Source organism: Siphateles boraxobius, unplaced genomic scaffold (genome assembly GCF_051911475.1).
Source record: "Siphateles boraxobius isolate OS27281-9 unplaced genomic scaffold, OSU_SipBor_1 22, whole genome shotgun sequence".
In the NCBI taxonomy this organism is placed as follows: Eukaryota; Metazoa; Chordata; class Actinopteri; order Cypriniformes; family Leuciscidae; genus Siphateles; species Siphateles boraxobius.
The window spans coordinates 14,938,234-14,963,422 of record NW_027508833.1 but is presented as its reverse complement, the minus strand read 5'-3'; the positions used below and the strand labels follow the sequence as shown (position 1 = coordinate 14,963,422).

At 43.4% G+C, this 25,189-nt stretch overlaps 1 protein-coding gene across 1 annotated transcript in view; it reads right to left on the bottom strand.

Moving 5' to 3' along the window:
- LOC143746698 (kelch-like protein 29) overlaps window positions 1-25,189 on the bottom strand; it is a 444,346-nt gene that overhangs the window by 72,365 nt on the left and 346,792 nt on the right. The window contains exons 10-11 of the mRNA XM_077238693.1: window positions 19,646-19,828; window positions 7,864-8,044 (exon numbers count right to left, since the gene is read on the bottom strand). Of these exons, the coding sequence (XP_077094808.1) occupies window positions 7,864-8,044; window positions 19,646-19,828 (364 nt within the window). The remainder of the gene's footprint in view (window positions 1-7,863; window positions 8,045-19,645; window positions 19,829-25,189) is intronic.

Below are 25,189 nucleotides of genomic sequence, written 5' to 3'. Positions count from 1 at the left end.
CAAATACAGCATTTAAGTAAATTTCTATTTTTTTTAAGTTTGTTTATTCATCTATAAAATTTCATTTATAATTTTATTTTAATTTCTGCTTTATTTCAATTAACAACAACAACAATTTTTTTTTAATAGCTTTTAGCTTTAGTTTACAATAACAACAGTGCTTCAGTGGAAGAAAGAAAGCCATACAATTGGAATGATGTGTGGGTGAGTAAGTGATGACAGAAGTTTCTTTTTTTGGTGAACTATCCCTTTAAGAAAGTATACACATTCAATACTGATTTTATGTTGAATCAAAGTTAGATGCACATTAAATGTGGCCCCTAACTATAGTGACAGAGCTATTGCAAGTTTTAACACATTAAGATGGGCCACAGTGACAAACTGGGCCAAGGTTGCAACACAATAACTCCTGTAAACAAACTCATTTCTTGAGCACTTCAGCTTGCACACAATGAACAAGAAAGAAAAAAACAGATTGCCTTTCCAATTGTCTTGGAGGGCACCTTCAGCATTGAGACCAAACAATTTGGGAAATGCACAAAATCTGTAGTATCACCATATTAACCAATTCTACAAGTCTTTCTTAAGACATCTCACCAGCTTGCTCGCTTCCCTATCATCATTTGCTGGGTATGGAGGGCAGATGACCTCAGGGGCGGCTGGCATCATTACCAGAGCAGATCGCCATCCATCCATCAAAGAAAGGCGGGATTAGAGAGTCACACCGGGCAAAAACCACACAGATACACACGGCTAGTCACAGACCTTTCTATATATAATCCATCCAGCTCTGCCGGTTCCCGTGTCAAGGTTATGTCTGCTCTCTCTGTATGCAGCTCTCCTCCTCTGTAAAGGCCGGAGGGAGCCGCTGATCAATGTCTTCCCATCTCAACCCATTATGTTTCCCCTTAAAATACACGGCCGACAGCGCTGTCTAATCACTTTCCTTCATCTGAAATGTAGACGTCTGATCTACGGTCCAGCTGTGAATTTGAAAACAGTCCAAAACACAAGACCCATTGATCTTGTCAGATCTCTGTCAGATTGATTGTGATAAATGTTTTTGCCACTTCAGAGTAATAGTACACCAGGTATAGAGGAACGTAGTAATGCTTCTTTTATTATCTCAGTGTTTTATGACAATTAAGCCAATATTCTCATTACTGTAATGCAAAAAATAATATGCATGTTTATACGATGGATAGATGTTGTGGAGAAAGCCCTTATATGAAGATGGTTTAGGCGTGTTTTATGCAAATGAGTTACCTCTTGCACGTGGCCGCTCATTTCGAATACCCTAAATTCACTATTTACATAAAAAGCCAATGGAAAATATAAATGGAAAATTTGATCATTAAGCTTTTGTCTTTATTGGGCCCTGAGAGGTTGATTCTGGTTAAAAGATCATAAAAAAATTACATTAAAAGGTCAAGAGCATTTTTAGAGTGTACCTACTAATTAACAAAAATCAGCATAATACATTTTGTATAAATGATGTACTGATGTTCATGGGAATCAGTCCAAAGTCAAATGCAACTGATTTCCTAGAATAACATCTATGGAAAAACCCTTATTTAGCTAAAAGAAAATCATCTATGATTCTCCCATCTGTATGATAACATATATCAATATCTCAACCTGATCACCTCCATACAACATCTGCACAGATTTACTATACAATATTCAATCCAATCCAGAGATAAACAGATGTTTTGATGGACTACATCCACGACGTACTGGGCAATAATCCAAAAAAAGAAGAAGGGAAAAAAGAGCTCATTTAATTAGGCTTTCAATGAGACTTAATGTGAACCAGAACAAACAAAGAAAAAAAAAATCTACAGAAGTCACTGCAGCTCCAACTGGAACAGACAGACTTCAGAGATGCCGGATTTCCGGAAATAAATATGCTTGAGCAGTGGAGGACTGTTATTATCATGTTTGGCAGAACCGCAGTGGTTCATTGATGCAGTGGAAACGAACGACACGTGGATCAAGAGACGCCCATTAAATGCTATGCTTTGGCCTTACTAAACAACACTGTTGAAGACACTATTGTCTACTGTGGACCTGCTTTATAGAATAATTTGAATTTATCTCATATTTGATGAAGTTTGAATCATTGATCATTATTTTTCTATTCCTGTTTTACCGTGAAGCTACTTTGAAACTATCTTTATTGGATAAAGTGCTAAAGAAATAAATGTGACTTGGCTTGGCTATGGACTAGAGAATAAAGATACTGCCATGATAAAATGCAAGAGTGGCAAGAGACAAAGCTAGCTCCAATTAAAGCTAAAAATACTGTAATTTGAGTCCATTCTAGTAGTTTTGACAATCAACAGGGTCTAAAAATCCACTTCGCCGGAGTGGAGCAGCAGAGTATGCTGGAGATAAAGGCACAGCAGCAGATGGCGAGTTATCAGTTCTTTAATGCCATGGTGTGTTGAGTTTGCACGGTAGGTCGCTCTATCTCAGCACGGAACAATGGGCCTCGCTTTGACTGCCTAGAGGATCCGTCAACTCCGAGTGATACACACTCCATTAATTTGCAGGAAAAAAAAAAACCAAAAAAAAAAAACTACTCGGTTCTTTAGTTTGGTCTTCTGGGAAACCATTCAAAGACATTCCTGGAACCAAAAGCATTAAAAAAACAAATGAATAGTATTATGAAAAGTAATTCAAGAAAAAAAAAAAACATGCCCAATACCATCGGGACATTACTATTGCACAAAATCATGGTCAAAAGTTGGGGGTCAGTAAGATTTTTTTAAGTCTCTTATACTCACCAAGGCTGCATTAATTTGATAAAATAAAGATGTAATATTTTGAAATATATGCTGCTCAAGAAACATTTCTTGTTATTATCAGTGTTGTGCTGTTTAATATTTTTGTGGAATCCATGATACATTTTATTTGTCAGGATTCTTTGTTGAATACAAAGTTAAAAAGAGCAGCTTTTATTTGAAATAGAAATGTTTTCCAACATGTCTTGAAAAGAATGAAAGTATACATTTATTTCTTAAAATTTTGAATGGTAGTGTATCTGACCCCAATTATAAAAAACAGTATCACTACCTGCTTCGATTATCTTTCCAAGTAATCAAACTTAGTAAAAAGCGATTTTTTCTCTTTGGATTAACATGCACTGATGAATCATTCATTTTAACAACCAGGAATATGCATTAAGAAAGTAAAAAAAATATTGCATAATATATCCAGTTTTTTACAGAGCACATTCAAGTTCAGATTTAGTGCTTTAATTGGAGAAGTTGTTCATTTGACTTTAGCGAGTGACACGCAGCATTGTGAAAGTGCCAAAGTCATGACTACATGACACAGAGAAAATAAACTCCCAAGAGCAGCTTCTCTGCACTTCTGCCCTCGAGTTCCTTGTTTTCACTCGCTCTCCTACAGTAATTTCAGAGCTAAAGAGATGGCACGACAACTCAAAGTGTGAGACTGTGGCTTTACGACTGGAATCCATCATCAAAGAGTAATTAAACAGTAAGTGTTGCTGATAGGGCTTCGTCGGAATTATCACTGTCCTTGTGCTGCCATCAGAGGGCTGGACTCAAGGGGTGTGGAATTTCCAGACTGAAAGGTTACGAGGTGCCCGGCGAGAACGCTATTGGCCACCACAATTAATAACAGGATTCAACAGTGCAAATATGACATTTGATGAGCCGGTGTGAACGTGGTGCAGATACACAAGCTGTGTTTGTGTATAAGATGGTCAAAATGAGAATTCCTTCGCCTACTAAAATACAGCTGTCTCAACATGGGGAGTCTGCCATGGAGCTTGACTTCATGCATATTTCAGAAATTATAGACACAATGATCTTGCTCAATACTTCAATACTGTGCTCAGAGGACTAAATACTACCTAGAGGTGTAAAGAGTGCAGATACTTTACAGTAAAAAAATACTCAATTCCTATTGGACTTGGTCACTTGTAATGGAGTAAAATACTTAATTTAGATCAGATCAGATTTTGTAACAAAATCTTTCAGTTTTGGGACATTAAAATGATGATTACCACCCACAGTAAACACTTCATAGTCACTGTTGATCATCTTTATTTAATTTGCTCACTAAAGTCAGTTTTATTCTCATTTGGCACTTATGAATATATATACTCTGTCTCCACTGGGAGCATTTTAAGACGCACTCCCAACATGTTCCAAAAAAACAATCTGAAGCACTATGATGACTTCTAAGATGGCCTGTTTAGCCAAAATCAAAGGAAAACATCACAAATATCCTCTGGGGAGAATCCCAGTATGCATTAAATAAACTATGGCAGACAGGAAGTGTGAGAAATGTTAATCATAAATAGAGCCTCATTCAACACATAATAATTATTAACAAATATTTTGATGTGCTTTGCATTTAATGCTTTTAGAACAAGGCATTGCTAACTTCGATTATATATTTTTTTATATATATTTATATTGACATATTTATTAAAACCAAATCACATCAAAGTCTCAGTATTTTTGTGGGGGTTTTTTTTGGTGTGTTTTTTTTTTTGCATTGCTTAATTTATGGAAGGCATTTTCTGCCAATATTAATTATATCAATTAAATGATAAAAATGAAAACTAAAACTAGATTAACCATTTCATTATAGACAACTCTACTTATGTCAATATTCATTTAACATTGTCAGAAAATGCCTTCCATAAAAAGTAGCTACAATAATACAGTAAAAAGCGTATTCATGTAGCTTTTATCTGTTAATTCTAGGTGCTGTTTGTATGTTATTTATAGTCTCCTTATTTAAGGCTCATTAGTCAACAATTCCTCTGTACACACTGCAGGTGTTATGAAGGTTGCCGGTACGGATGTGCAGCTTTCAATCTCACCAAGCTGAGTGCTTACTAAAAAACAGCTCACAGATGATCATTTCAAGTCATCTCAAGTTAATTTAAATTCTGACGTGACCAAGCTGATGCCTATGCAGACAGCTTACAGCAAGGCAAGTCACTGAATTTCCAAATTCATCTTTAATAAATAAAAACGAATCAGACAGAGAGCAAGAGCACCTTGATGCTGCTCCCGATTGGCCCAAAGGCAGCCTTGAGTAGCAAGCTGACTGAAGACATTGTAAACGGAGTATATGTCATGCTTATGAGCATTAAACTGCAGGCAAGATGGATGGTGGGATATAAATTGTGAGTCAGCAGGGTGAAGTGGGCCGTCGGTCTCTCTCTAACAAACCTCCACGGTTCTGTCAATCAAACAAGCGTCCCAGCAGACTGTTTGTGGAGTCTCATTCATATTGCACACAACAATGGTTAAGCTCACTGAAATGGCCAGTTCCAATCTGATTCAATGGCGGCACCAGTGGGTGAAGGGGTGGCCGTGGCCACCCCACTGGCCACCCCAATGGCCAGTATAAATTTTAGTAGCATCAGTTATGCATTTCATAGTATACTGTTACAGCAGTTTTTGATGTGTCTTTCCACGTTTTGACAAGCAGGGATGCAAACAGCGAGCTTTTCGGCGCCTCCCGCTTTTTTCACATCAGTTTGGGTGACCAAGTCTTCTGAAGTCATTCCATAGCTTAATGTGAGGGACATAAGTCTATTTAAATGATTAAAGTATCAACTCTGATTGACTCTGCGGCAGTCAATCATTCTCCATTCATATTCAAACAGCGCGCGCGCCTCTTGGATGCACGGCAAAACTCTCTCCAATATGATATATTCACATTATAATGCATGATCTGTAGATAAAAGGCTGTAGATTTGCATAAAATTACTTTATTTTGTTGGAGTTTGTTGCTGTTTTTAAACGACTCACTACCGTGTGCTTGCTAGATCACACACATGACACATCACAAGGACTATGAATCGGCATCAAACGCACGATAACTGGAATTTAAAACTGTGAAACAAAGGAACAAAATCGCACTGGGATTTGTGCGCTTGACATTTCTTCGCTTTGTGACGTGAACTTTTAAATGCACACTTATGCAGCGCAGCGCTGCACGGTGTGACTCCATGTTGCTTTGAGCACATCATTCTGCACCCGCGAAGTGCATACACGCTGTGTGCGCTCTGTTTTTCAGGTTATCATGGGTTTGCGCACTGAAATATTAATGAAGCCAATATATTTTGTTATACCTAGCCTGCTCAATACATTTAAAATAAGCATAATTTAATTGTATATTATTTCTTTGTAGTGTAGCCTATATATGCACTTCTGAATTCTTGACATTAATATATAAATATAAAATTGTGAAAGGTATGATTGCCTGATTGAATTTTATAAGATAACTAATAGTAATTTGTTTTTATTAACATATTTAGATTTTATAAAATTACTGTGCAGATTTTTTCAAGAATTACTTTTTGCTGCTGATTTATACACATTAAGTTTATTAAAAATCCATAATACATTTATGTAATATTTAAAGGTGTTAACTGTAATCTTACACTGCAAAATAATAACTTAAAAAGGATTAAATTCATCACAATTATGTAAGTATCTGGAAATTTGCCGCGGGCGAGGGCCCTTATATATATATCATGTCTATATAATATATATCATTATATATAATATAATATATATATTAGTAGGGCCCTACTTATATCATTAGTAACATTAAATATAACACAATAAACCAAAGTATATCAGTAGGAGTTTCCTTAAGTCTTTCTGATAGTTTTATACAGGCCGGTTTACTACAACAGTAGAATAGAATTCTGAAATTATGATTTATAGTTTTGGTGTGCCACCCCAAGATTTTAAGTGGCCCCATCTGGCCACCCCTATGAAAAATTTCTGGAGGCGCCAATGATCTGATTGTCTGTCTTTAATTCCAAATACGAGCTTTCTTTTTCTAGAAAACAGTCAAAAATACTGATGACATGATCTTGTTTGCATGATTTTGCATTTGCATGGTTTTATATGTGACCAGAGGATATTGGATCCAGTGTATTGGATATTTAAAACATGTAATTTCAAATAGAATGTATTACAAATAATTACATATAGTATAATTATTAGAATTATTATATATAATTCAAAAAAATATCCAATGTATTGGAAATCTGTAGGACATGTCAAATGTAAAATAATTTAAAGGGATAGTTCACCCAAAAATGAAAATTCTGTCACTCACAATCACGATTAATCCCATCCAAAATAAAAATTAGTTTACACATAATATGTGTGTGTATTTTCTATAATTATTTTGTATAAATACAGACGTGCATATATATATATATAAAATGTAATATAATATTATTTTACATGTCAGTCAGACAGTCCTTCCTATCTAAGTGGGTATTTGTTGAAAAAAGAAAAACCTGGAATAAAGAAAGTTTGTTTGGGTCAGAATAAGCTGTGGAGCTCAAAAAAGTCTGGCTACGCAAGACTAAAATAAGGAACCTACGAGACTAGAATGAGCAGAGAGAGAGGCAGTGAGATGGAAATTGGATATTAGTGCCAGAAGAATGAATTCAAATTGATTATCATGTCATAAGAGTGATACTGCATGAGAAAATGGGTTTATTTCAATATGACCAACTGTAAAACGGTCTTCAAATATCAATCTGGTTTGTGTTTACATCATCGTCACTTGACGCTTTTGCATTCTGTTCTTTTTAAAGTGACCGACTGTGTCACGACCTCTGTGTAACGGTCGATTATAGCTACAGTCCACGGCAGCGTAACCTGATCCAATCTACTCGATGCATCTGTGCCACAGTCAACCTGCCAGCAAAATACTCCCTCCATACTTCAGCCAAGATCCAATTATTAGATTGGCTCTCAGCACAGAAAGAGCTGACCACATGTTTATTTGAAACACCTAATGGCTTGCAATGAAATGTTTAATTCAAATGCCCGGTACCTTTCCACATTATCCTGGTTTCCGGCCACTCCGAGTCCTCCAATGGCGTAAAGCTTGCCGTCGTACACCACGCTGTTGTGCCGGCACCGCGGGACTGTCATCCGAGATACAAGATTCCAATTATCCAGCAGGGACATGTAGCACCAAACGTCTGCCAGCGTGACTCCCGACTCAATGCCACCTAAAGAGGGTACAAGCCCAAGCAAATGAGTGCTGAAGTCTCCATTTACACCCTCCGACATCACACCTTCATTAATACAGATCTGAAGGAAAGATGCATAAAAAAACACTCCACATTCACATCTCCCTCTCTCTCGGGGACTCAGTTTTAGCTGTTTCCAAAAAAAAAAGACTGTATTAATGACAGTTCAAGTCATGACCTGATAACTGTGTTGAAATGACTTTGAGAAATGAATGAGAAAATTTGATTATAATTCAAATTTTAAGGCAGCAAATGAACATAAGTTAAAATAGGAAAGTAGTTGGAACGTTTTTATAATACATTTTATAAATATAAATTTAATGGTATACAATGCATTTCTTTATAAAAATATTTTATATTTTATATTTATATGTATACATAATTCATATTAAATATAATAATAATTAACTTTATAAATAAATACATATAAATGAATTATAAAATATACATAAAAAACGCTTAACTCTTTATTGTATATACATTTTTGGCACTAAAAGCCCTTTCACACTGAGCGTGATGCAATAAAGCTAAGCGAATCACTTATGAATGAAGCTTTCACACTGAACGCAAAACGATTGATTGCCTTCAGCTAATTCATGCCTGTATGATAGGTGGCGCTGACCGAGAATACATTTTTCTTCATGTATGCATCTCGTAGGTTTTCCAATTTGGCTTTAACCTCATCCGTAAACAGTAAATTGAGATAAATAAGGTTTGGTAGCTACTACACAGAAACCATCATCAAGTGCGTGTAATAACTTCTGACTGCGATCTAAAGTATATTTTGATTAAATAATGGGCAAACGTGCATTGTTTGTAGTGTTTTATAATAAACTGAACACTACACCTGCTTTGCATTTCTCATTCTTTATTGTTATAAAAAATACTCAGAGCCGCTTGAAAAACACATACAGAACGTCTCTGGTTACTTGCGTAACCTATGTTCTCTGAATAGGGAACGAGACGCTGCGGAAAGTGCAGTGGGGATATCCTCTGGATGTGCCGATTGCCTGAAGCCCTATAGAATCACGCCAATTCATTGGCTGATGGCGCTCGCGCAAGCTGGCTCCGTCCCGACGCTCTTACGTCGTAGCATGACGAACGCGCGCGCGCCATCCTCTCCTCAGATTTCTCTGCCGAAAAGAAGAACTGACGGCAGCGCGAGGAGCTTGGCAGCGAACGCAGCGTCTCGTTCCCTATTCAGAGAACATAGGTTACGCAAGTAACCAGAGACGTTCTCTTTCATAGGTTCACTCAACGCTGCGGAAAGCGCAGTGGGAACGAAATACCAAACTCGCCAAGCTTAAGCGCTGCCATAACTGGTAACAGACCAAATAATAATAACCATGACCGGTTCAAGCAGATAGAACCTGGGAACCTGGAGTCATGTCAAGATCTAAATTATAGAACCTAACAAAGGTGTGCGGAGAGGACCAACCTGCCGCTACACAAATGTCTTCCAAGAGGGCCCCTCTAAAAAGAGCTTGAGAGGAAGCCACACTTCTGGTGGAATGTGCTCTGATGCTAAGAGGTGAAGGCAAACCACGCACCTCGTAAGCCAGCGAAATAGCATCCGTTACCCAGTGGGAAATCCTCTGCTTTGATGCCGCAAGCCCGCGGCGACCAGCACCAAAACAAACCAAGAGCTGGTTAGATTTCCTCCAACCGCCTGAGCGATCTACATACAACTTCAAAGAACGGACCGGGCAGAGCAGGTTAAGTTTCCTTTCTTCCTCAGAGGCAAAAGGAGGAGGGTGGAAAGCGTTAAGGTTAAGCGTTAAGCGTTAAGCCTCAAGGTAACCCTAACCAGGCCAGGAGCGAAGTCCAAGCATGACTCACTAATAGAGAGAGCCTGCAAATCCCCCATCCGCTTTAGTGAAGATAAAGCCAACAAAAGAGCAACCTTAAGAGTCAGAATCCGCTCAGGGGCTGACTCCAAGGGCTCGAAGGGAGCCTCTGTCAAACCCTCCAGGACGACTGAAGGTCCCACGAGGGAACACCAGGGGGGCGAGCCGGTTTCAGGCGCCTAACCCCACGCATGAAGGCCGAAACTAACCTCAGTTTCCCCAAGGGAATCTCATCTGATTCTCTATGAGCGGCAATAGCTACGACATATACTCTGAGAGTGGTAGCAGCCGCTCCGGAAGCAAACTTTTCCTGCAGGAATTCCAGCACTGAGCCTACTGGGCAGCCAACTGGGTCCCTATCATGTGCTAAGCACCATGCCTCGAATACCCTCCACTTGGAGGAATACAGCCTCCTCGTAGAAGGGGCTCTAGCACTCGCAATGGTCTCCTAAACGTCGGTTGGGAGATCAAAGCTTAAAGTTAACGGCCTCTGATAGGCCAAACGTACAGCTTCCAAATGTCGGGGCGAGGATGCCATATCCTGCCCTGAAGCTGGGAAAGCAGGTACTCCCTGACCGGGATCTCCCAGGGGGAGGATACCAACAGAGGGATCAGCTCCGAAAACCATGGCTGGGACGGCCAGAATGGGGCTACCAGAAGGAGGCGGACTCCGCTCTCTCTCACTCTGGACAGAACCGCCTGGATCAGCTTGATGGGCGGGAAGGCATAGAGTTTCTGCATCGGCCAAGGGTGGGCGAATGCATCTATCCCCAATGGAGCTGGAGGGCTCAGGGAGAAGCCAAGCGGGCATTGGGACGACTCCTGAGATGCAAAGAGGTCCACTTCCGCTTTTCCGAACCTCTCCCAGATCAGGGCCACCGTCTGGCGGTTCAACATCCATCCCCAGACCTGAGCTTCTGCCTCGACAGGAAATCTGCTGCGAGGTTCAGAATCCCTGGGACATGAACTGCTCTCAGAGAGAGGAACTTGTCCTGGGACCACAGAAGAAGGTGACGCGCATGCCTGTCTAGGGTGCGCGAACGTGAACCCCCCTGTCTGTTTACATGGGACACTACTGCCATATTGTCCGTTCTGACAATGACATGGTGCCCTTCGAGGAAAGGGAGAAAGTGGCAAAGAGCCAGGAAGACAGCCCTCAGCTCCAAGCTGTTTATGTGCCACGAGAGGGTCTCGCCAGTCCAAACCCCACACGCTGGCCTGCCCTCGAAAACCGCTCCCCAGCCGGTCAGAGAGGCATCCGTCGTAACCATTTGACGACGGAATCCCGCACCCATACCGACTCCTTTCTGAAGGAAGAGGGGGTCCCGCCAGATTGACAGGGCGCGAAAGCAACTGCGCGACACCTTCAATAGGCGAAGGGCTGGCCCCGTGGGCCGAGCCTCTGAGAGCTTCATCCGCCACAGAAAAGGTCTCATGTGGAGTAGCCCTAGAGGTAGCACAGGGGAGGCCGCGGCCATAAGGCCCAGAAGTCTGCGGCAGGTGCTCACGGAAACATGCTGGCCTAGCGCAAAGCGGGACAGACATGTCTCCAGACTGGAAATCCGTGCAGGAGCCAAACGGGCCTGCATAAGAACGGAGTCCATGTGTACCCCCAAGAAAACCGTGTTCTGAGCTGGAGTAAGAACGCTCTTCTCCGTATTCAACCTCAAACCGAGAGACTGAATATGACGGAGGACAATGTCCCTGTGGTGAGTCACCAACTCTCTGGAGTGGGCTAAAAGGAGCCAATCGTCCAGGTAGTTGAGTATATGGATGCCCTGGAGCCGCAACGGGGCCAGAGCAGCATCCATACACTTTGTGAACGTCCTTGGCGCTAGAGCGAGGCCAAAGGGGAGGACCCTGTACTGGTACGCTTTCTCTCCAAAGGCGAACCTGAGAAACTTCCTGTGTCGCCGTACGACCTGGATGTGGAAATAAGCATCCTTGAGGTCTACTGTCACGAACCAGTGCCCCAGCCGGATATGAGATATGATGGCCTTCGACGTCAACATTTTGAATTTCCCTTTGTAAAGAGAGAAGTTCAACCGGCGAAGATCTAGTATCTTCTTCGGGACCAGGAAGTGACGGCTGTAGAAGCCCTGTTCGACTTCCCCCGAAGGAATCTCTTCTATCGCCCCCTTCAGCAGAAGGGATGAAATCTCCTGCTGTAGTACAGAAGCCTGAGCGGCGCTGTCGACTACAGTAGGAAAGACCCCGTTGAAGCAGGGGGGGTTGCGACAAAACTGAAGCGTGTAGCCGAGCCGAACTGTGCGAAGGATCCAAGGCGATACCCCTGGTAAACGCTCCCATTCTTGAACGAAATGTGATAGAGGGAGAGGAGTGTTGCAGTGCAGGGGACATACCTGAGATAGGGTGTCGCGCTGTCCATGGGGAGGCGTGGTTGACCGTGGAGGAAAGCGCTTGGCGTCCTGACACGTACTGGGGGGTACCACCACCTGGATAGAAGTAACTGGGTCCGCCTGCTTCAGAGGAAAACGAACTGTGCCTCCGAGGAAGCGATTGGCGGGTATAACGTGCGCCGGGAGCGAGCGGAGAAAGCAAGACGCGTCTCCTTCCTCCTGCTCCGGACTGGGTGAAGAGAGTGAAACAGGACCTGCACTTCGAAACACACTTGGTGGCGAAGGTGACAGGGTTGGAGGAGGAGAGCCGGTTGGAGGAGGGCAGAAACGCTTGCGCGGTCTGTCCCAACCTCGTAGATCTGGTGCGGCTCCTTCTGACCTGCGGGTCAGGAGCGGCTCGAGGAGGCTGGAGCGGCCGATTTGTTGGACCGCTTCAGCTGAAGGCGCTTGTGAGGGCGCTGGCAGGGAAACGGACGACCTCGGGCTCCCCAGACCGTAGTTGGTGGGGGATGAGCCGGGTCATTCCTTCTAGTAGGGAATTCAACCCTATGAGCAGAGCGTTCTCGGGTCTGAGAAGGGGGAGGGTTGGAGTCTCTTGGCTCTCTAGATCTCCTGGGCATAAACTGCCTGAGCGCGGCCGACTGAGACTTAGCGGCACGGAACATCTCAACCACCGTGTTGACCGCTTCCCCGAAAAGACCTGAGTGGGAGATAGGGGCGTCCAGAAGAAAACTCTTATCCTTTTCTCGGATCTCCGTGAGATTCAACCAGAGGTGGCGCTCTGCGGCAACCGAGCCCGCCATAGAGCGACCTACAGCCCGAGCAGTGTGTTTGGTGGCTCTTAGGGCCAGATCTGTGGCTTTGCGAAGATCTTTGACAGCTTCGGGCGTGTCCTTAAGGACGTCCGCTTGGTAGGCTTGAAGGATGGCCATGGTATGCAGGGCCATGCCTGCTTGACCAGCCGCCATGTAAGACTTCCCAATAAGGGAGGAAGTAGTCCTACAAGCTTTGGAAGGAAGGAGGGGACGCGACTTCCAGGACGGTGCAGACGACGGGGCGAGGTGGTTAGCCAGCGTGTCCTCGACCGCTGGAATAACGGAATAACCCTGCTCCACAAAACCCACAAGGTTGGTGAAGTCAGCGGCTGCCGCATTAGTTAGGCGTGCGGAGAAAGGCTGCTTCCAGGATCTGGAGATCTCGTGATGCAGATCGCTGAAAAAGGGCAGCTTTCTTCGCTCTGGCCTAGAATTAGGGCCACTAAGGAATCTCTCGTCGAGTTTGGACGATTGAGACTCGCGGGGCTCAACAGGCCAGTCTATAGAGAGCTTCTCTGTAGCGCGCAAAGCACGTCAATAAGCTCAGTGTAGGCCGGAGTAGGCCGCGCGTCCTGGCCGCTAGGCGGGATAACGTCATCAGTCAAAGCAGGCCCGAAATCCTGGGAGTCGGAAGCTGCAGTGTAAATCACGTCATCCAGACCGAAAGAAACCGATTCGCGGGCTCCCGGGCTGGGGCATAAATAATCATGCGCGAATTCAACCGCGCCACGTGCGTGCTCGGGGGAGGGAGGGAGAGAAAGGGCGAGGCCCGTCTGCTCGTACTCAATATCCTCGAGCTCAACATACGAGCCCCAGGCCGTGGATCCACGAGAGGCCTCAGCGGTCTCGGGAGCGCGACGGGGGGAAACGAATGACTCCTTCTCAAAAACCGCGAGTCTAGAGCGGAGGGTTTTGAGAAGGAGATTGTCACAAAATTTACATTTTGACAATCCTAATACAGCCTCACGCGCATGCGAAAAACCCATACATTTAACACACTTACTGTGAGGGTCTTCGTTCGAAATGAAACGAACGCATGGCGGAGAACAGCGTCAATAATCCATGACACTTCACTGTAAGGAGAACAGAGTTCCACTTATGCCAGTCGCTGAAGTGTTGAGACGAAAGCTGTAGTTGAATTAGATAAATTCAGGCTCAGAAAAAACGAACGAAGGGAAAGATGTGACCGCTTCGTGAAGGCAGAGAAATCTGAGGAGAGGATGGCGCGCGCGCGTTCGTCATGCTACGACGTAAGAGCGTCGGGGAAGAGCCAGCTTGCGCGAGCGCCATCAGCCAATGAATTGGCGTGATTCTATAGGGCTTCAGGCAATCGGCACATCCAGAGGATATCCCCACCGCGCTTTCCGCAGCGTTGAGTGAACCTATGAAAGAGAACATATATCGCTGTAATATATTTATTTGGCTTCATGTTTCATCTGTTTCTCTCAGTTGTTTATGTGCAGAACTGTGCGGAACTCAGAAATGAACACAACATCATTCAGAAGGGCAAGGAATTATGATCACATAATATGATTGACAGCTCTCTTTGACTCATAACAGACGCGCACGGAGGTAAACCGCTCTGTACGCTGTTTCAAGCTCTTCAGATCGCATTATTCAGTGGAAAATGAATAGAAATTACAATAGAACATATAAAGAAAATGTTAGAATAAATCTTTCTCAGACATCAATGATAACATTCAACATCCATTCTCTTCTCTCGACCGGAATATTTCGGTGTTTAGACAGGTTTTCAAAACAGCGCCAGCCCGCTCGGTTAAGCTCAAATCTAATTGGACGGCTCGTTTCATCGTGGGGTGATGGTGAAAAAATTTGACAAACTGATAGAAAAAAACTCCTTTTGTCGCACTGCGATTGATTGCGCCAGGTGTGAATAGCTCCATAGGGATCTATTGTTTCGATTCAAGATCATCATTGCGATGTAGATTTGCGTTGTTTAATCGCGCTCAGTGTGAAAGGTCCTTAAATGTTCAAACTTGGTGTTGTTTCAAAATACTTGAAAAGTGTATCATGTAGCGTGACATGCTAAACATTTTTAAAATATATTTAGCTAATTCTGTTACAGTTATTACTGCAGATTTTGGCATGGAATATTTGTCACACCCCAGGATCATATAAAATGAACTAGAGATGGAAAAGATGGTGCCACTAAGTTCAACAGATGGTGGCGCCAGCACCTGATTTGGTGGCGCTGGGGGAAAATGTATCATTAACCCTTTAAGGTCCGCACCAAGAAAAAAGTGATGGAAACATTTTTTGTTTGCATTTCTTATCTCCTTATGTCGCTAGTAACCAAGACTCAATGTATGTTTTTTTCAACACATCCCATCATTTTTAAAATATCGGCCTCTACCAAATGGTTGAGATGTCACTTAATGGTAAAAAAATGGTACCGGAATTCATACACATATTGCCATACTTTTTTCATTGCCCATCATAATTTATGATCAAAACCTTTTCTAATCTTGACAAACACATTGTCAGAAAGGTCTGAGTCTCAAGGTTCCATATTTTGTGACAGAAGTGATATTTGGACAGAAATGTAATAAGTTGTTACAGCTGAATGCATACAATTAAATTCAATGGAATTTATGTCATCTTTGGTATTACACCTAAACAAAATCTCATGGGAACTTCCATTTTTGTGATATCAACTTCAGATTTGGAACACAACTTGGTTAGATATATGGCTTTGATTTTATAGTAATTTTATAGTAAAAAATATTTTGTAAAATATATATTTTATATAAAAGAAAAAATATTAAGTACAGTCTATTTGATTTAATGTAAATTTAAAACTTCCATAACTTTTTCATACTTAAATTTTTTGAAGTGCTTTTATTTTGGCAATAATCTGCTGACTGTTTTCTTTAAAACAAGACCAAACTTAGGTCTTTATTCCAAAGCATTCTTGAATTACAACCAAGTTTTAATAGTGCATTGTAATGTCCATTTAAAAAAGGGGGTGACAGTTTACCGTTTTGTGCCAAATCAACCGTTTGGTTGAGCATGTTTTTGAAAAATTATTAAAAACCTACTTAAGTTTTTTCATGGAACCAAGAAACATAATTTTGTAAAGTTAGGGCTCTCATAGTGTAATATGTAAAAAACAAAATGCTTAGCTTGCAAAATTTCACCAAAAACAGTTCACATGGCTGGGGTGATTTATTTGTTTCTGACATCCATGTTAGAAGAAGTGTTGTGACAAGTGCTGTTGATAGACACTGTGACATCTAGTGGATTTTTGTTTTGCATTGTTTTGTTTTGCATTATTAAGTGCAATAATATTACATGTTTGTTTATTTGACATGTAACGGTAGAGCACGGTTTGAATTGATATGCAGATAAAATTTGCTTTTTTTTAACAACAGTGACGAGCAAAAACCTAATTTCTATACAGAAAAGTTAAAAATTCTACTCTTATTAAATGTACCTGTCAGGCTGGTTGCAGAAGAGATGAAACAGGATCTAAGTGCGGCAGCTTTATTCAAAAAACAAACTCATAAACATGAACAGAACAACCAACTTGACACAATTAAATGTAGAACTGACAAAGAACTGATAGAAACAGGGCAGCAACTGATGAGCTAATGAACAAGACACACCTGAACAGAACTAACAATCAATTAGAAACCATAATGACAAACAGAGAGAGAGAGAGAACTTAACCAATTAACAGACTGAAAACCAACCTAGAAACAGAAAACAACCTCTAAAGTGAACAAACAAACACAAACCATAACAGTACAATTATTTTTCTATCATAATGAACTGACTGACAGCTTCAATGATTTTAAAAGGAGCACTCTTTACTTGCTTCTGTATAAAGTTTTTGTTTTTCATGAGACTTAATGACTTCCTACTTTTTTCCATATACCATTAGGGAGTGAACTTGACTAATAAGTCAATAAGTGCTCCTCTGCTGCCATGTATTAGTGGGAATTTCATGTCTTATTAAATAAAAGTGTGTTTGCCACAAAGTGCTAGTTTTCCTGAAACTTTTTAATTTTACAAATAATTACAAAAAATAACATTAAAATTGGATAATATTTTGGGCTTTGAAGTGCTGGAAAAAGTGTGAAGCACTTGAAAGCCCTTAAAAAGTGATTGAATTGCACTCTCAAAAGGTTTTCCATGTCAGCGCTGTTTTGATCTGATGTGTGGTTTATAATAGAATTCTGCACCGAATTTGAATGCTTCCAACTAGACCTCGCTGCATTGTTATTAATTCTGCTGTAAATTAAAATGCTTTCTCACTGGTTCTCCCAGTGCTGTGTAGTAAAGGTGTAGCGTGATTGAGATCGGCCCGAGAGTAAATCTGTTCTAAGTTCGCTCTGCGCTGTCCATTGCTGTGCGTTGATAAACGGTCCGCGTAGCGCAGCTTAAACGAGAAGCGCTGTTTCGTATCACTTTCGTTTCGTTTGCCGTTTGATATTTCTCAAATGTAACAGAAATTGCAGCTCTTATCAGCAAGACTGGCATGTTTGGTTTCGTCGCAGTCTTAAAGATGCAGTATGTAACTTTTTCACTCTACTAAAGCATAGAAATACCATAATATGTTTGCATATATTGAGTAACCATGCTAAGTTCACATATACGTTTCTCTGAAAAACACTTCTACATCCAGTTATTTTACTTTGAAATGTGCGTTTTCAGGCTGGAATGTTTGTTTTTGTTTTGGTCCAATTCTCATTGTCTATTGCACTCGTTCCTGATGTGTGCTCAAACTGGCAACCCGTGTGAGCGCCATCCAGTCTGAGGAGCAGGTGGCCGGAGAAACGACGATCTCCGATATTTTTAGACTGCAGTACCTATTTCTACCGACTATTTACATCATTCTTACAGACTGCACCTTTTAAGCAACAGCTGCTGATGAAATGACAATGGGGACCGGAAGTAAACTTAACTGCCGTAGCCAAAGAATGCTAAAAACACTAAGGCCCTGTCCCAAATGGCACACTTCATATGCACTTTCGGTCTTGTGGACTTACAATTGCTGCTGCGTGCATGCGTCTGTTAAGTCCATAGTCAGTAGGGTGTCCCATTTGCTATTTTAGGTTTCAGAAGCTTTGCGGTCGATATGCGCCCTCGATGCGCACTTTTGCCGAGCCCGCACTGATGCTAGCTAGGCATGAGACTTCTTCCCGACAGTCAAAGCGGCATTACATCACGAAAGTTTGGACTTAATAGATAATTTAATCATTTGACAAAGTACAAAAGAATGTCATTTAAAAATGACAAACATGCAAACACAAAACTTACGAGAGCATCTCTGGTGGAGAACAGTGACTGGATTGTGCACACATTGACATAAAAGGGGGCTTGAGCACCTGCCCTTTTTCTTCCTCACGAGCAAGTGCCCTTTTTTCTGGGGTGATTTTTTTTATGAATAATGAAGATCAATTATACGTGTTTAACGTCCCGTTAATAATTTGACCACCTGCAATGCATCTGCCTGATTTGATACTAATGCTATTTATACATACAATTTCAATTATTTTAATGTGCTATGCATGGCGTTTTTAACCATGGTAAATATATCTGTAGGGCTGTCAATACCAGCAGTGGCGAATTCCATGGACAAAAACCCAAGAACTGCATTATTAGACAGTTTTCTAAGGCTGCAAAATTTATTAAAACCATTTAAAAATCATAATACAGCATTGCACCATTTTAGCATTTATAAACCTACGCTTACACAGCAGAATACGATATGTTATGTAATCAATATGTTTCTAAATAGGCAAATTTGGTGCGTTCAAGTCCTCCTGGTTAGTTCGTATTTATGAGATGGGAAGACGTGTTTACAAAGCAGGTGCGTTAACACTTTTGTCGGAGTAAGATGGCGGTGTACTTTCTCTTAATTATTACACAAAAATACAGCAAGGTTCTTAAACTCTATTTCTAGAAAATTTTCTCTGTCGCTGTAAGTTACAGAAACCACACATGAATACCAGCAACACAGAGTAGACACATGTTTGTGCACATGAGTGGCTCTCTCGTACTGTATGATGTGACAGAGTAGTTGTTCAGTCTAGTTCTGTTCACACAGCACGTTTTCCGAAATTGTGGTCGTGAGTCGAGAAAATTTACTGGCGTGATTTCGGTTATAGAATGCGGTTGTCATTCCTGTAAATAACAGTACTGTGTGTGAACGTACCTATATTATGGACTCAAATAGAGGACTGACAACATTATTCTGCTGGTGTGTGAACGTGGAAATATACTTTCCTTTATGCCATTATCTAAAATTAAATCTAAAAATCTTGATGTTTATGGACCAACAACTCATATAAAGTTTTCACTAACCAATTGCTGTTACATCTTTAAAAGCATTGTCTTTCCTGCGCTATTGATTTAATCTTGCTTGATTTGTGGGATATTTAGTATCATAATTTGACAGCCAGTCATAAAGACAGAGACGAGGAACAGCCATCTGCTTTCCCCTCATCCCTCAGAGCTTGCAGTGCTAAATATAAAAGCAGACACCTGCGGGAGGCCACCAAACTGCAAGTGACACACTGTCGGTTTGATTACCTGACAGGTAGATATTATCCCCTGCCGATACGACGGAGAAGAATTCGCGGTTGTAGAAAGGCAAGCTGGCCAGGGGGTACCACTTGTTGTTCTGAGGGTTGAAGCAAGTGACGGCTGTCAGCGAGCGTTGGTTCATACCGATGACCTGCCGCCCACCCACCAGCACGATCACCTCAGCGACACCTGCAGGGACAGGACGGACACAAAAACATTGACATTCACTAAAATAACCTGCTGGAAGCGACTACTCAGACCTGTTTGGGACCAGGGGCCAGTTGCATAAACATAGCCGCTAAGAACTAGTCTGACCAACTAGCAGTTAGTTAGGGCAAATCAGCCTTACTTTTTGGATTCAAGTGAGAGCATTCTGCCTTTTTATGTAACTGACTTAAAGATATGACCAGTCTTAAAGAAAAAAGTTAGATGACCAACCAGTTCATGCAACCGGCCACAGATCACATTTCAAGATGATTTTATATGGGAAGTGCTGGTGCTGGTTATTGTGGCAGGTGAACGAGCTTGACCATGCTTTAAAATATAACGGTTCTTTATTGGCATTGATGGTTCCAGGGACCTTTAACACCCATGGAACCTTAACAATGCACAAAAGTTTATTTATCATGGAAAAAGTTTCTTTAGAATATAAACATTTTCGTGACACTTTACAATAAGGTTCATTAGTTAACGTTTGTTAATGTATTAACTAACATGAACTAACCATGAGCAATACATGTGTTACTGTATTTGTTATTCTTTGTTAATGTTAGTTAATAAAAAATAAAGCTGTTCATTGTTTGTTCTTGTTAGTTCACAGTGCATTCACTGATGTTAACAAGATTTTCATAAAGTATTAGTAAATGTTGAAATTAACATTAACAAAGATTAATAAATGCTGTATAAGTGCAGTTCATTATTAGCTCATGCTAACTAATGTAGTTAACTAATGTTAACTACATTACTAATGTTAACTAATGAACCTTATTGTGAAGTGTTACCAAATATTCTTCACACTAAGAAAAACAAAAAACAAAAATGGGTTCTGTCACGTGTAGGAGAGAGGACCCAAAAGCAAAGGGCAGTTTGACAAAGTTTATTAGTTCAGGCAAAATAACACAGGTGGCACATAAGGCGAATAAATCCAACTGAAGAAAGTCTCATCCAAAGGAAAACGGAAAGTCTCTCAGTAATAGAACAGAAATGTACGGTCAGGACCGGCAACGGGAAATCCCCGGAGGATGAGACAGGCTGGGTCCGTAGAGAGCACGGGAACGCCAATCCTTGACCACTCACGTTAGCTGAAGAAGTAACAAAGCAGAGACGAGGTAACACGGTAGACAGATTGAGGCACGCACCAGACAGGACACGACACGACAGGGTTTGGTTCAGCAGGTACACAGGTACGTAACCTATGGCAATAATCTGACAAAGAACAAAGGACAGGGAAGACTAGAAATAGAGAGTCTAATCAGAGAAAGAGGGAACCAGCTGGGGAGGAGAAGAGGGAGAGTGATGAGGTGATGAGAGACAGCTGAGAGCGGCAGAGATAATGAATGGGAATGTGTGTGTGTAAATGGATGTAATAAAGAGTGTGACCAGGAGAGGGTGGTAGAGTGTAAGAGGAGGATACCGGGATCATGACAGTACCCCCCCCCCTCAAGGAGCGCCTCCTGGCGCAACGGAGGAGGAGGACTGGCGGGAGCGGTAGAAGTCATCGATCAACGAGCGGTCCACGACGTCCCGGGAAGGAATCCAACTTCTCTCCTCAGGACCGTATCCTTCCCAATCAACCAGAAACTGATGACCCCGACCCCGGGGGCGCACGTCGAGAAGTTTGCGAACCCTGTAGATGGGAGCGCCTTCAACACGGATAGGGGTAGTGACAGGACGGGGAGGAACACGAGTAACGGGTTTAATACATGATACGTGAAAAACCGGGTGAACGCGTCGAAGATTGGCAGACAATTTGAGTCTGACTGAGACAGGACTGAGTATCTTAAGGACGCGGAAAGGCCCGATGAATTTAGGGGCCAGTTTACGCGAAGAGGATTGGAGAGGAAGATTAAGGGTAGACAGCCAAACCCTCTGCCCAACGGAATAACGGGGGCTTTTGACACGACGTCTATTAGCGGCCCGCCGGGTGCGAGCACGAGACTTCAATAGAGCAGACCTGACCCCTCTCCAAGTACGCTTAGCACGTTGAATGAAGGCTTGTACCGACGGCATCTTAGAGTCTGTATCTTGTGACGAAAAAAGCGGAGGCTGGTAGCCGAGACAACACTGAAAAGGGGATAGACCAGTGGCAGAAGACGGAGCGGAATTAAGTGCGTACTCCGCCCAGGGGAGCTGCTCTGACCAGGAAGCCGGATTGCGGAAAGCGAGGCTACGGAGAATGCGACCGATTATCTGGTTTGCTCGTTCGGCTTGGCCATTGGTCTGTGGGTGAAAGCCGGAGGAGAGACTAGCCGACGCTCCAATAAGGCGACAAAACTCCCTCCAGAACAGGGAAGAGAACTGGGGACCCCTATCGGAAACGACGTCGGAGGGAAGACCATGTATCTTAAAGATCTTGTCGACGACAATCTGGGCGGTCTCCCTAGCAGACGGGAGTTTAGGTAAAGGAATAAAGCGGGCGGTCTTAGAAAAACGATCAACGACAGTAAGTATCACGGTGTTCCCCTCAGAGGAGGGGAGACCCGTGATAAAGTCCATGGCGACGTGAGACCATGGGCGAGACGGTAACGGAAGGGGACGCAGCAACCCGGCCGGGGGAGAATTACCAGATTTAGTCTGAGCGCAAACGGCACACGAAGCGACGAAACGGCGAATGTCGCGCTCACGAGAGGGCCACCAGAATCTTTGGCGGACCGCGGCGAGCGTGCCCCTAACGCCGGGATGGGCAAACAGTTTGGATGAATGGCCCCACTGAAAGACCGCGAGACGAGCAGAAGGAGGAACGTACAAAAGACCCTTAGGACAAAGACGAGGAGTAACGGCGTGGGCCAGAGAGCGCTTGACCAAACGTTCTATTCCCCAGACAGCTGCGCCCACCACCACGCCCTGAGGAAGGATCTCCTCCTTATTGGGAACAACCTCTGGGGAAGCAAACTGTCGCGAAAGAGCATCAGGCTTGAGGTTCTTAGACCCGGGGCGGAAGGAGATGGAAAAATCGAAACGCGTAAAGAAAAGTGCCCAACGAGCCTGACGAGCGCAGAGCCTCTTCGCGGAACGAATGTACTCTAAATTTCTATGGTCCGTCCAGACAACGAACGGGACTGAGGCACCCTCAAGCCAGTGACGCCACTCTCCGAGAGCTAAACGGATGGCCAATAACTCGCGATTGCCAACATCATAATTTCGTTCGGCGGGCGAAAGACGATGCGAATAGTAGGCGCAGGGATGAACCTTCTCATCAGAAGATGAGCGTTGGGAGAGAATAGCTCCAACGCCCACCTCTGATGCATCAACTTCAACAATGAACTGTCTAGAGATATCAGGAGTTCGTAAGATCGGGGCGGAGGAAAAAAGGGACTTGAGGCGATCAAAAGCTGTCTGAGCTCCCTCCGACCAGGAAAATCGGACCCTGGCGGAGGTGAGGGCAGATAGAGGGGCGGCGATCTGACTAAAGTTACGGATAAACCGACGATAAAAATTTGCAAAGCCTAAAAAACGTTGAAGAGCAACGCGCGACTCAGGCACTGGCCATTCCGTGACCGCACGGACCTTGGAGGAATCCATGCTAACGCCCTCAGCGGAAATTACCGAACCAAGAAATGAGATGGACTGCGCGTGGAAGGTACATTTCTCGGCCTTAACAAACAGTCGGTTCTCGAGGAGACGTTGGAGAACTTGTCGAACGTGTAGAGTGTGTACTTGGAGAGAGGGAGAGAAAATTAAAATATCGTCAAGGTAGACAAAAACGAAAATGTTCAACATGTCTCTGAGCACGTCGTTAATTAACGCCTGGAACACGGCGGGAGCGTTGACCAGCCCGAAAGGAAGAACGCGATATTCAAAGTGTCCTAAGGGGGTGTTAAACGCCGTCTTCCACTCGTCCCCCTCCCTAATGCGGACAAGGTGGTAAGCATTACGAAGATCTAGTTTAGAAAAGATCTTGGCCCCCTGCAAGATTTCGAAGGCAGAAGACATGAGAGGCAAGGGATAACGGTTCTTGACCGTGATGTCATTCAAGCCTCGATAATCTATGCAGGGGCGTAATGTACCATCCTTCTTTTTAACGAAGAAAAAACCCGCACCGGCAGGGGAGGAGGAAGACACAATGGTACCAGCTTCGAGCGAGTCAGAAAGATACTTCTCTAGAGCTTCGCGTTCGGGGGCGGAGAGAGAGTAAAGTCTACCCCGGGGAGGGGTGGTGCCAGGAAGGAGGTCGATAGCGCAGTCATACGGTCGATGGGGAGGAAGAGAAGTGGCCCTGGAACGACTGAAGACCGCTCGAAGATCATGGTACTCCCGCGGGACCCCGGACAAATCACCCGGCTCCTCCTGAAAGACAGAGACAGAAGAGACAGGAGAAACAGCAGACATCAAACACTTGACATGACACGACAAATTCCATGAAAGAATTGAACCTCTAGACCAGTTAATCTGAGGATTATGCTCGACTAACCAGGGATGTCCTAAAACAACAGGGTTAAAAGGAGAATGCAAAACTAGAAAAGAAATTGTCTCTTGATGATTACCAGAGATGGTGAGACTCACCGGAGCAGTGGCAAAGCGCACTCTAGAGAGGATACTACCATCAAGGGCGTGGACAGGGGTGGAGTCTTTACGTTCAATGAGGGCAATCCCCTGTTCTCGAGCCCAAGTCTCATCCACAAAATTTCCCTCGGCTCCCGAATCGATCAAAACCGGACAGGAGGTGGAAAACCCTGGCCAGCGGAGAAGAGCAGAGAAAGTAGTGCGTGCGCGTGACGGAGGGTCTAGGGTTGAAGCGCTCACCAGTAACCCTCTTACTGGTGAGCCTTGGCTTTTACCGGGCAGGAGGCGACACGATGGGAGGCGGAAGCGCAGTACATGCAGAGACGAGCCGTTATACGGCGCTGGCGTTCGGCCGCGGAGATTCGTAAACCACCCAGCTGCATAGGCTCGGAGTCAGTGAAAGGCGGCGGTGTAGAAGAGCGAGCCGGGGTAGAGAAAAGTGCCCTCTCAAGGCTGCGGCTGCGGCGGCGCATGTCGAAGCGCCTCTCCACACGAATGGCCATATCAATAAGAGGATCCAGTCGAGTGGGTGATTCACGGGCGAGGATCTCATCCTTAATGTCAGCATTGAGCCCTTCGAGGAAACGGGCTACTAAGGCAGGCTCGTTCCAGTCACATGAAGCAGATAAGGTACGAAATTCAATCGAAAAATCTGCTGCTGACCTTCTCCCTTGACGAAGCGTAGACAAAAGACGGGAAGCCTCCGCTCCGAATGCAGAACGGTCAAAAACCCGCAGCATCTCCTCCTTGAAGGAGGAATAACGGCTGAGACAGTCAGCCTCCGAACTCCACACAGCTGTTCCCCACTCCCGCGCCCGGCCAGCCAGC